The sequence below is a fragment of the Pleurodeles waltl genome, chromosome 4_2 (assembly GCF_031143425.1).
Source record: "Pleurodeles waltl isolate 20211129_DDA chromosome 4_2, aPleWal1.hap1.20221129, whole genome shotgun sequence".
NCBI lineage: Eukaryota > Metazoa > Chordata > Amphibia > Caudata > Salamandridae > Pleurodeles > Pleurodeles waltl.
This window is the reverse complement of record NC_090443.1, coordinates 684,781,227-684,794,593: the sequence shown is the minus strand read 5'-3', so window position 1 is coordinate 684,794,593 and position 13,367 is coordinate 684,781,227. Positions and strand designations below refer to the sequence as shown.

General features: G+C 39.7%; 1 protein-coding gene across 1 annotated transcript in view; it reads right to left on the bottom strand.

The window, feature by feature from the left end:
• The window catches only part of DDAH1 (dimethylarginine dimethylaminohydrolase 1), a 519,240-nt gene that overhangs the window by 184,697 nt on the left and 321,176 nt on the right, over positions 1 to 13,367 (bottom strand). Inside the window, exon 3 of the mRNA XM_069232269.1 lies at positions 3,816 to 3,889. Within this exon, the coding sequence (XP_069088370.1) occupies positions 3,816 to 3,889 (74 nt within the window). The remainder of the gene's footprint in view (positions 1 to 3,815; positions 3,890 to 13,367) is intronic.

Below are 13,367 nucleotides of genomic sequence, written 5' to 3'. Positions count from 1 at the left end.
AAGTTGATGTTAAATTGTAATTTAGACTGTAAACTAATAATTAATGTCAAAACGTATTTCGATTTTTTGCGTTTCAAAGATTAATGACTTTGAAAATATGTGCAAATTAGAAAAATGCACTTCCTAGCTCTACCTAATGCAATGCAATAACAAAGTGTTTACAATTTTAAGTGAAATGTGTTACTTATACTGACGATATTTAAAAAATGATGAATTTATAAATATGCATATTATGTGTGTTTTATTAACAAGTATTTTTCAAATGCATTTTTTTTTATTTTTGTTAGCGTAACTAAGGCCTACAGAGCTTGCATTTGCAGTCATGTAAAAGAGTTGACTGTTTTTTCCGCAACATGAAGCCTTCTTTCTGATTTCGGTCTCATGAGAAGCAAAGTCCCTTTTGTAAAAAAAAAAAAAAAAGGCCTATTGTTTAAATGTAGAAGAACTGTATTCATTTGACCTTGAGAGTCCTACAATGCAGGAACATGAACTGAAATCATCTACAAATTGTTACAACCCATTGGAGTCACACGGAAAAGGAGATGTTCTCATGACAAACCTTGGAGAATTTTGATCTTTTACAATCTGAACTCTGCAATTTATCCTAATTGGGTAATGCCCTTTAGCATAACAAGAACTGACCATAGTAACCAATTGGAACATTTCATGTGGATTAATAGACTGTTGGATGATCGAACTTTGCTCAAAGGCAGAAGCAGTCTTGTTTTGGCTTGAGGCAGACACTTTCATGATACTTGCAGATGCCTTGCTGACCAAATGCTTTGCTGACGAAAATTCCCTGAATGCTGTATCCCTTGGAGAGGTATATTCCTCTCTGCCATTTGCCCTTGAAATGTCCTTTTAGGTTAGAAAATTCATCATGCTTATGCTTATTTTATTATTTCTTTTAGCTATTGCCTTGTAACCCTACCTACTCTATTTTTCAAAATTACTTTTGTCTCTTTTGAATTTTTGGATTTAGCCCCCATGTGTTTCCCCCCACATGTATTTCCCTTATTATGTTGGCCCTAAGGTTGACCTATGCCCAGTCAATGATTTTTGACTTGATTGAATTTGAATTGCCTAAATGATTGTGAAATCTGAGTACTGCGTGATTTCTGTGTCTCAGATATTTCTTAACTTTCTGTATTATTATTCTTGAAAGTTTAGTTTTGCTAATGTTAGTATGCCTGAATTTATTTTGTTGCCTTGGGCAACCCTTGGCGATTATGAATCTCTATAACTTGGTTTAATGCATAATCTACATGACTTTGAGATTGTGTTTGTAATAAAGCTTTGAACTACATTCCTGATTGGAGTTTTCCTTACATAGCCACATTGTTCATCGTGTCTAAACTACTGGGGTCGTGTTGATGTCATTGTTGATGGTTCAACACACATCTTTCTGGGTCAAAAGGTCTGTCGACCTCATTGTGCATCTGATTCTTGTGAAGGATGAAAAATGCGCCCACAATGTTGAATTAGGCATTCCTATCAAATTTCTTAAAGTTTTCCACAAATATCTCAAATAAATGGTTTAGTAGTCCACTGGCATAAAGGAAGTGTGAAAAGAAAAGTCAAGGGATGCTGCTGATGTAATTTTTAAAAATGATCATAGATCCATTCACCTTAGCTACATAAGGCCCTCTATAATGCTTGGGCAACTGGGAGAAATCTTATTACAATCAATTGGTAGCTGTCACTCCATATCCACAAAAATATTCTGGAACATCATACAGTAACTCACACAACACAGGCTAGGATAATTTCTTCAAGGCACTTAAGCTGCTCTATCACCGTTTCCTTTTTGCACAAAATGTTTATGTTCTATGACAAAGCCAGACTGAAACTCCAATCTGAACACTTCTCACATGACATGCCAATGTACACTGAAATGTATCTGCAAGGGAAAATCAAATGTACCTATCACTGTGTATTAAAAAACAGTGGCAGCAAACACCCTGGTAAGTAACACTTTTGTAGCAATCAGGTTACTTATACTTCTATTTATCCATAAATCTATTCAGTAGTGCAAGGTGAGAAAGTCGCTTGAAAGTTTGTGGTTGCCTCAGCTGAGTTTCCACCATTGTCATGAAGATTCCAAAGAGACAAGACAATGTTCTCCTTAAAGGTTCCTTGATTTAATATTTAGTAGTGTGGGTCTGAACCGCAACAGAAAAAGAAAATGACAAATGAAGGCTCCAAAGCAAATCGCAGATTTATCAAAGTATTGCTTTCCCCTTGCATCAACACATGGTGTCTCAAGTTCAACGCAATACCCAAGTTAGATTTACCATGCTATTCAAAGACACTTTAGGTGGCCCTGCATTGCTTGGTAAATCTGGAGTAGTGCAAGTTGCTGCCTTACATTACTCTTCCCTGAGAAAGTGCTGCATGGGTGAGTGTGGGAATTCCAATGCATTCACCCCTGGATGTTGGTGTAGTCCCAGATTAAACAATACTGGTAAACCTGGGAATGCATCAAAATGCTATGCCTTCCCAGGGGAGGCACAACAAGGGGAAATTTCTTTATTTCTGCTTGTTGTTTCCTCTTTCTAAGACTGCCGGTCCTGTAGCTTACTTATAATGAGGAAAGAGCCTCAGAGGATTCTGTTTGAGCAAGAAGGTGTCTCTTCCTGCAGATAAACAATTCTGCTTCAAAGCGGGCACCCTTGCACCATACCGCAAGGGTGCCTGCATTGGCACTAGTCATCAGATTGTGCGCCAGAACATGCAGAGAGCAGGAATGCAGCATATCTAGAAAGACATGGCTCATTCCTGCCCACTCCCTTTCATGGAGCGCAGCAAGTTGTCTCGCAGTGTTGGGTTGCGTGACAGAATGATAAATACACATACATATTAAAATGACTGTTAATTAGCCCACAAAACCACTGATGATATAATTTTTTTTAAACTTAAAACTAAACTGCTGTAACAATTTTCAGTATGGGTTTGTGGAGTCAGCTGTTATTACGAACGGTGCTCAATATGAGAAGTTATAAAAAATTATCACAATTAAGAAGAAAATCTTAGTGCTGCTATGAATGGGATTTGTGCAAAGGTTACTGACCAGTGACAGTTTCATAGAGCTAGGTCTATTAGTCAGTTTTTAAGTGTGTGCGGCACCAACCAACGTATGCAGGTCAGGTGACCTCATGCTGTAACCACTGTAACCTGAAACCCAATCAAAGCCTTTCTAAAGCTTCCTCCCCCAAAGACCTTTTCAAAGCGCCCCACTAGAACACAGGGCACTATAGCAGTGCCTCATAACCGATGTGCAATGGTCATATGAACTCCTACCTCACCAGCTAGCCATTCAGAGACCCCCAAAATTCACCCACACAAAGGCATCCTCAAGTTTGCCGTTCAGGCCACCGCACACTATAGCAATGTTCCATAAAGCAACACAGACAGATCACTTAACACCGACCCCGCTGCAACCTGTTGAAACCCACCAATCAATCCTAGGTTGCAACACATACCTCCTCAAGTTGTCAATTAGACCACAGGACACTATAGTTTGGATGTGTAGGTCATGTGATTTCCACAGCAACTTGCTGAAATCAACAGTCATTCAGAACCCTCCCTCATCGTCCTAGCATCCTGAATATCACCAATGCCAGGCAGCTGTCATCAGTGCATCCTTGTCTTAGAGTGCTTAGGACAAGTGTGATTCCTGTTAATAGTGAAAAGGGCTTAAAACAACAATGCCTGCTACCTGCACCTCTTTCTTTACTATCCCATTGTGGTTTAAATCAACAATGAAAACAATCCATGTACAAAAATACAAGTGAGATGCAAATAACTCTACAAACCTTAAATGTATCTGCCAGAATTTCAGCACCTCGCTGGTTTGTTCTTTTAGACAGGCCCACAAAAAATTCTTTTCCTGGAAAATAATAAGAGTGGTAAAAATTCAATTGCAACTAATATATGGATTCTGTGAAGTGAATGCACACAATATCAATAATGAGATAAGCACATTTTAATATCACATAGCGGTTCTTCCTATTTTAGATTCTTCACCTCTCAAATTCACACCAAAAAACAGAACCAAATTATGTTTTTCTGTAAACCGTTTAAAGACCTTTACATTCAAAGAATACATTGGCACAAATTGTTCATGATACATAATTTGCAGAAATGGATCATGGAATCTCCACTGACTTGTGGAACGATGTCATTTAAATGGTTTACATGCAATTGAACACTTCATAAAGGAGGACTTTCTTTAGGCAAACTATTGTAATATGTATTAGCGGCACCCTAAAGTTCTGAAATAATGTTTTTTTAAATTTCTAATACGGCAATTCACTTTGCACCATACTTAAAAAGATTTTGAAAGCGAAACATGAGTTATTGTGCTCTACAATATAAATTTGAAAGGGCTCATTTTTTAAATACACAGGTTTATTACATTTTCATAGACATTTTTCTAGATGTTTAGATGCGCATTGAAGCTCCATTAATCTTGATTGCGTACAACACTAATTAACATTTGCAAAACAATTGTAATTAAGCTTCCTAAAAATAATGTTACTTAACCGAAAATGTCTGTCTTTCAAATTTATTACAAGCAATTTTGATGGTCCCACATGTCCAGATAAATGTACTTATGGCTGCCTGGGATTTGTTACGACGGGTGTTGGCCAGTACCTTTTGATTTTATTAATAATATATATATAATACACTTACTTACGGAGGCTTTCAGAAACCCGGTTCAACTAGTAGTCTGTGGCTGTGTCACTCACATTTTCCTACAATCCACCACATCATACAGCATGATGTAAAGGGTTAACCCACTTCCCCCATTGGTAACTTCACTGTGAGTGAAGGCGTGCAGATCTTTCACAAATGGCACAGCCTCAAAGTAGTTTCATTCACTAGCAGGGACCGCTATGGCAATGTGTACATAATGAGGTCTTAAAATATTTTAGCTATTAGTCAAAGCTTATTTGTTCATTTTGACGAGGGCCTAGAAGGTTATATAAAATAAAGTTTTACAAAAAGCGTGACAAAGAAGCAAGCATTGACAAAGCCAAAAGGCCGGCAGCCTACACCAGTTCTACAGGTTTGCTAATGCTTGTTTCAAAATCCATCTACGAACAAGCATAGGGTTGTACTTAAACAGATACAAGAATTTGGGGGGCTGTAATTCTAATGATATCAGTCTTCCAATAACTGAAAAACGTATCCATTTGACTATCTACAGTTCCACTGCCATTTTGCTAAGCCATTCCTCAAAATGTTTAACCAACAAAGTATTTAGATTGTGCCAAAGCTATTCTCGAAAACACTTAAAAGTAGGATACGGAATTCTTAGTGGCACAGCTAAGTACCTTGCCTTAGTCTGACATTTTCCCAAATTAATTTTAAAATAGGAAAATCTACATAATCAGTCTAAATGTTTCTGCCACATCAGTCATTCAATCATTTAGTTACATTAGTACCCTGGGATATCATTGCAATAGAGGCCATTAATTCATATGTAGACATATTTAAATCTAGTTACTTATATGTGCTGCCATGTAAATTGAGCCAATGGCTTAAGAAGCCATGTGAAAAGGTAGGGTGATAGAAAGCCACCCTGTTATGTCCCTATTCATATATAAAATCCTTCTGGTGTAGTCATATTGGCAATCACCTGCCCATTGATTTATGAAATTATACAATCGTAATGCTAAATTCAAATTTAGAAGGTAACCCAGCGATATTTACTTGGCATTTTAGTATTGCGGCATCACTCTGACATTCATCTACAATCTCACTAGAGTGAATGAGGTACATGTCTGCCGACCACTGTCTATTATTAACAGAAACATGTGTCAGAAAAGTTGTGATGTTCGGTATTCTATAGGCTAATTAATGAACCAAAGAAAGCATAACACACTAGATTCATCAGTGTGTCACATACTAGTGTATAGTGTAGTTATTTTCCAACTCACTAATATATTTGTATAGATGGGCAAGCAAGATCATTTAGGCTTCCGATGTTTTAACTTTAAATCCTTGAGCATGTGTCTTCAAATATATTGCTACTAAGCGTGCAGGTATATACTGGGACTTTACACATGAATTAATGAGTCAGGATTCAGCCACCCAGATTCTTTAATTATTTTTTATAATGACTACTTTGTATTTGATTGCAGTTTCGTTTTGCACACCAATGATACAACTAGCTCATGGTCTTCTCTGCCTTATGTTATTATAAAGATAGACTTTTGGAACCAAACTGTAACTTTGGCCAACAACAGATTAAAGCAATGGGCCAGTCGTGTAATTCCTTGGTTACATTGTACTAGTGACATCTAAATTATTTGGGAATTATATTTAGACATGTAATTCAATGTCTTTAATCACTGAATATCTGAAATATGAGAAAATCTACATATTTAAATGTAAAGAATAATATATATTTTCCAGATATTAGTGTTGTGTGCACTGGTAATGGTTCACAAAAAATACTGGTTCGTAAACACGCCTACACCTATTCCATGTTTCAAGCTTTCAATTCAAAATCATAAAGCAACGTTAATGGCGTTCCTACTGGGTTGATATAACGTGATATATGGAACTGTTCTAGGGACTGATTTTCAGAAATAACTTAATATTCACTGATTGTGAGTACTATGCTTCTACTATACATTTAGCAACAAAGATATTGTGGCACACATGAACACAAGCTGACATCTACTAGATGTAATGGAAACTGCTGTTTGAAGTTGTTAAATTCAGCCACTGGGTCCTACACCCTACTTTCACAGCTGGAGACCCTGAAAGGAAATTTGAGAACTCAACTAAAACACAAAAGGAAAAAACAAATCAAGATTTTCCAAAGGTACCTTCCAACAGATCGGAATAATCTTAGCCTCCAAACTATTTCTGACCTGCTTGTCCTTGCTAAAGTTTATAGCTGTTGTTGACTAAAACAATTTCAAAATAATCTCCTTAATGACCAACGAACAATTCCAAAGCACACTGTAGGACTGAAACAGTTATTCTCCAAATTAATCATGAGGCATTACGCATGAAAGTAGCACAAGGGAAGGACATTGGGGAAACCGAAAAAAGTCAGCTTTGCCCAGAGGCATAGCACACTTAGTGGCCGATTATGAGCTAGGAGGACGGAAACATCTGCCGGCCAAACTTCAGACGGGGAGGTCGCCGCAGTAGTAGGACCTCCATGCTGTCACCATTACAACTTCCCACTGGGCTGACTGGTGGAAACCTTACCAGCACAGTAGGAAAGGTGCAGCAGCATTGTTGCTGGCTTATAATTGAGCCAGCGGCAATGCTGCTGCACGCAGGGGACACCAGCACACTCGAAATGGGCACTGTCTGTTCAGCAGACAGTGCTTAATTCGTAGGTGCTGAGAAGGGGGACCCCTGCAATGCCCATGCTGTGGGCATGGGCAGCGCAGGGGCCACACCTGTAGCCCCCACCACTTGGCCTCCACCAACCTTTTCATGGCTGTGAGATCGCCATGAAAAAGTTGGTGGAGAACAAGGTTGTAATCAGCAGGGAGGCGGTGAGTTGAGCACCGCCCTTGCTGATTACAACCAGGACAGCCGTCAGCCTGTCGGGATCACTGATCCTGGCAGGGACAGTGGTAGGTTGGTGGGTCTCCCCACCAACCTTGTAATGTAACGGTCAGACAGCCACAGCAGGGGCAGTCCAACTGCCACAGTGAGGCTGGCGGTCTTTAGACTGCCAGCCTCATAAAAGGGCCCATATGCCCTAATTTGGACCTTGGAAGCAAAAATCGCCTACCGCCGCGGCGACGGCTGCCAAAAGACCATTGCCGCGGCAACCAGCCATCCGCCGGATTATGACCACACCCAGATTTTTTCCGACAGAAGGATGGTGAAAATCCGGCCGCGGCCATGCCGGCGGATGGCGGTAAATTGGCACTGCTGCCAGCAGCAGCACCATGCCAGTAGACTGCCACCAGCTGTATTATGCGAAATAATACGGCCTGGTGGTGTTCTGCTGGTGGACGCTGCTGCTGGCAGCAGCTCCCCGTCCCATCTACTGCCGGAGGGCCCCTTGCACACAGGTAAGTGGATGCTCTGACAGGGGAGGGGGTGTGGCGTGTTGTCTGTGTGTGGAGGGGGTGTATGTGTATGTTTGTATGTGCGTGTATGGGGGTGTGTGTTGCATGTTGGATGCGAGTGTGCATGTATGAAGGTGTGAGTGCATGTATGTTATGTTTTGTGAATGCATGTGTGCATGCATGTTTGAAAGTGTGTGCAGGTGTGTGTGAGTGGAAATATGCATGCATGGATGTTTGTGGGAATGTGTGTGTGAAGGGGTGTGAATGTAGGGGGGGTCAGGGGACAATTGGAGTAGCAGGGGGGTGGGGCGGTAACTGGAGAGGGAGTGGGATGAGGTAGACCCCTATCAGTGACAGGGAAGGGATTCCCTGTCACTGATAGTTCCTACCGCCATGGTTTTCGTGGCAGTAAGGAAGCCCACGAAAACAATGGCTGTAGGCGGGGTCATAATCTTGCGGGTGGAACAGTGACTGCTGCCGGGCTGGAGATAGATATCCCCAGCCCAGCGGCTGTCACCGCCATGGTGGTCAGAGTAGTGAAGCCAATCTGCCAATGTCATAATATGGCGGCACGTACCGCCAGCCTGTTGGTGGTACTTACCGCCATATTTCCACCTACCGCTGCGATCATAATGACCCCCATAGTCTCTATGCATTTGTGCATGGCAGTGTTTACATGTAATAGCACATTAAAACTAGATGGCAATCCATTCGTCTCACAAGTTTGATACACCGTAAATTATATAAGGCGACTTGACAAAGGTATGTAAATAAAAACATAGCTGATATAAGGCGTACTGACGCAGGTATGTAAATAAAAACATAGCTGTGTGCCTTGCTACATTATACTAAAGTAGCACAACATATGTATCTATCTTTTAACTTATCCTTATTAGTCTATCTAGTCAAGGTAAATCTCAGGTCATTTAATGGAGCATAGTACAGGAATTTGTTGAATTTAAAATAGATGATGTAAAGGGATGGGTGAAATAGAGGCATGACAGAAAATATTCTCCTGTGTTCCAAGGTTGCACCTAACTACTGCTCTAAGTTGCTAAAACCAGAAATATGCTACAATTTATTTAGTGCTGGTATTTTGGTGGGGCTGACTTTTCCTACATTCTGGGCTGGCAGGATCATAGCAACAAATAGGAGGTGTAACCAGCTAGTCATGGGCACAGTGAATGGAGCAAATGGCATTGACTAAAGTTTAATAAAGGTGGATCTGGCCAAGAAAGTCTACTTCAGAGGTATTGTTGGCGTGGAGTACACCACGTCAGGGAAGGGCACATAGTATAAAAAGCTTGATTAGTCTGATTTTACTCCTTGGCTCATCTATGACACTTTTTACGTGATTCTGGACAGTCTTCTTACTACACCTCACACTCAGGTAAACATGAATAGGTGTGACTGTGAGAGAACTGAACTAATCTTCTACTTTAAGGACCATTATATATGATGAAGAGCAATATATTTTGACTCTGCAGTTTCAAACCTACCTTTCTGAAATTCTAAAGCACCCCCTTCAAATCATTCCTTTCCAGACTCCAGCAAACGTTTGGCAATGTGTAGCATATGAGAAATGCTTGCTATATATTAGAACCATGTTTATTCCTTTAGGAAATTGTGCTCTCCAATACAGAAAAATTGATTGAACGGAATAACATCAAATTTGGCAAACAGTTAGAACTTTGTTCTGGAAACATGCTTTTTGTGATTTGGGTTAAATCTGTTCAGGTTTTTTGTGAAATAATTGTTGAAAGAAGGGCACTGGTTGTACATGACAGGTTTTACCCCCCAAAAATGTTACATCGATATGGATAGTTCTTTAGTCTTCGCAGCAACAAAATATTAAAAACATTCTGGATGGTAGGTAGAGCATTTACTACTGTACCAAATAATCGGATTGGCTGGAGGCACCACTGAAAAAATGTTACAGCCACAATAACAGGACTTGCAAACTAAGTTCCTGAGTCCTGAAAAAAAGCCTACATAAGTTGGTTGGTGAGAGAGGGGGGCAAAGAGGCCCTTCCTATAAGTCAAATTAAAAAAAAAAAAAATGTGTTCTCATATCAGGTGCCAGCAACCAGTACCTCAGTTCCAAGCGTGGGACTCCCTATGACACTGCTTTACCAAAAAAAAAAAAGAAATGCAAGGACACCACTGTCTACCAAAGTGCATGATATATAATAATTTTGGGTGGGTTGCAAATTAGAACTTAAAGTTATAAATATAACTTTAGACTTTCTAAGGTTTGTGTAGTTTACATTTGTTTTGTACAGAAGTATTAAACTAGGTTTTCAATGAATTTTTCTATTCCTACAATATTTGTTTCAACTCATATAAATGTTTTATTACAGTGGAGTAGAGTTTCGTGGAATGGAGTGACAGAGTGGTGGGGCATTAGGTGGAGTAGAATGCTGGAGAGTGAAGTGGCATAGAGTGGAGTTGCATTTCCTAGAGCAGAGTGGAGTGACATGTCTTAGAGTGGTCATGTAGTTTGCAGTGGAGTAGCACGGAGTAGCATCTTGTGTCATAGAGTGGAGGGGTGTGTTGTACAGTGGAGGGGTGTGTCGCACAGTGGAGTGGAGCATCGTAGAGTGGAGTGACGTGTCACAGTGGAGTGGCATGTCATACATTAGAGTAGAGCGGTGTGTTACAGAATGATTTAGAGTGATGTGGCATACAGAGGAATCGCCTGTCATCTATTAGTGTCACGTGTCAAAGAGTGGACTGGAGTGGCGTGGAGTGTCAGAGTGAAGGGACATTTACAGTAGAGTGGAGTTGTGTGATGTGACATACAGTGTTATAGAGCAGCGTACAGTGGGGTGGGATAGAGTGTTGTAGAGAAGAATGGCATAGAGTAGAGTGGCGCAGAGTGAAGTGGTGTGCTGTAGAGTGGATGGAGTGACTTGTCAGAGTGATGTTTTGTAGAGTGTCTAAGAGTGGAGATGGGTAGAGTTCAGTGACATGTCATAGAATGGAGTGAGTGGAATGGAATGGCATGTCATGCTGTGCCTTTTGTTTTATATATATATATATATATATATATATATATATATATATATATATATATATAATAATTTCAATACGTACTGCAATACTTTCTAGGTACTGTGCAAACGTTTGTAAAAATATAGAAATCAATCAAAATAATAACTAATTGTGCCTACAAATGCAGAGTTTACTAAAATGACTAATTTCTTCCTCTACAATAAAACAAGAGTAATAACCTATATTTCACATTCAAACCCAGAACAAAGGCAAAGTATGGTCTAAACAATATGGCTGCCTTTTCATTTGGAAAGGGTTTTCATTAACCAATATTGTATTTCTTCATTGACAGGTGCTAAGGTACTGCAGTACATGGTGGCCCAATACATCACAAAGTTTTTGCCCCTTATTACTTAAAATGTACTGAACCAATTTAGATCTAATAACAAAAAGGACCCTTTATGCTCCACAATCTATATTTATACCAAATTTCATGAAAATCCGTTACACCATTTGGCCCCTAGGTCTGTTTAAAAAAATCTATGGAAAATACATTGGTGAAAAACACACATTTTGCCCCCCCTTCTTTTCTTGCCACAACTTTAACTAATCACCTCAGAACTTTGCATCATCAGCCAATGTAAAGGAACAAATAGGTCTGCAACGTTTTGCGGGGATTCATCAAACAGTGGCAACATAATTAGCAATCAAACATCCGAGGAAGAACAGATCCAATGCATGCAAGCCAGACTTAAAACATGTATATGGCTAGTATTAATACTCTCACTTCAAGATCTACGCATCAGTTAAAATTCACACTTTCCATCAAAACCTCAAGTGATTCATAAGAACCTCCTGAAGTGACTGGCGCATAATCTTAAATAGAGTTTACCTTATAGCTTCATTTCTCTGATGCAGGCAGTGTAGAACACAATCAAGAAGCCAGGCTTCTTTGTGGTATTTGTCTTAGCCTGAATGCATTTCACAGCTACTCCAAGAACTGGCACAGTTGCCAATGTGCTTTAGGCTGTTCTTTGTAAGTGGGTAACATAACTAACAGAACGTCTGTTCTTGCTGCCACTCTCTTGTGAGATAATTTGGGTTTTGGCAGTAGTTAGAATCGAAGCTCGCCAACATTTGCTGCTGATTTCATCTCAACTTCACCTCAAACATGTCTTTTTAGGTGCTCTTGAAATAGATTCATACGCAAATGATGTACAATTCACAGAGATGTGCTCTACAAGTGGATCAAAAATGGTGATTGCTAGTTTTACATTTTTCTTCCTGTCTTAAAGGTTAGTTAAATTACATGACAGAAAACTGTAACCTCTCTTTACTTTTAATGTCATAGGTGGAGATTATGGAAACTGAGGGCCTGATTTGGGGTTTGGTGGATGGGGTTACACCGTCACAAACGTGATGGATATCCCATTTGAGGCATTATGATCCCATTATATCCAATTGGAATAGTAATACGGCGGTCAGGATGTCCGTCATGTTTGTGACGGAGTAACCCGCCAACCAAACTCTAAATCAGGCTATGAGTTCTGCACAGAAAGCCCTGTGGCATCTGAAAAATCTTGGTGTTAGTGCCAGAGATTTTAGCAAATTTCAAAGCCCCTTCTGCAACAGGATATGAGGTAAAGCCTCATATCCATTTTTGTGTTAAAACAAAGCCCACTGCAGAGGTGGATTTTGGGCTCTCTATCCTGTCTGTGTGTCTGTATGTCTGTTTAGTGATTTACCTAAAGTAAATGTCAGGACTTGAACCTCGTTCACCGGATCCAAAATCGGCAGCTCTGGCCATTAGGCCACATCAATATTACTCAAATAATGTGTGAAACTCATGCACAAGTGGGCTGATTGTATATGCTCACCTATGGTGAGCTCAGGTTTTATTGAAATGGCTTTGTAAACTAAACTAGCATCAGCAAAAAATACTGAAAAGTTCACCAGAGTATCGCTTGGGAATGTTTGAAAGGGTTTGTTTCCATTACATTTCAGAATTACAAAACAATGTGCTTCTTTTTTGCTTTCCTCACTGCTGATATATTTTGAAATATGTGTAAAGTTCATTTATGGGTATTTAAATTTTGTTGTATGTTACCAAACAATGATGTCCTTAAGCATTTACTTTCACACCCCCTGTACCGCAGCAAGATGGCTACATAGGTTGCTGTAAAATCTCCTCTCACTCTTGAGTCAGAGAAAGAAAAGTCAACACAATCTCCATGTTAAAGGGATAAGCAGCACATTGTCAGAAGATAGAGCCTGACATTTGACCTATGCTTTTAAAGTACAGAAAATTTGACAAAATAA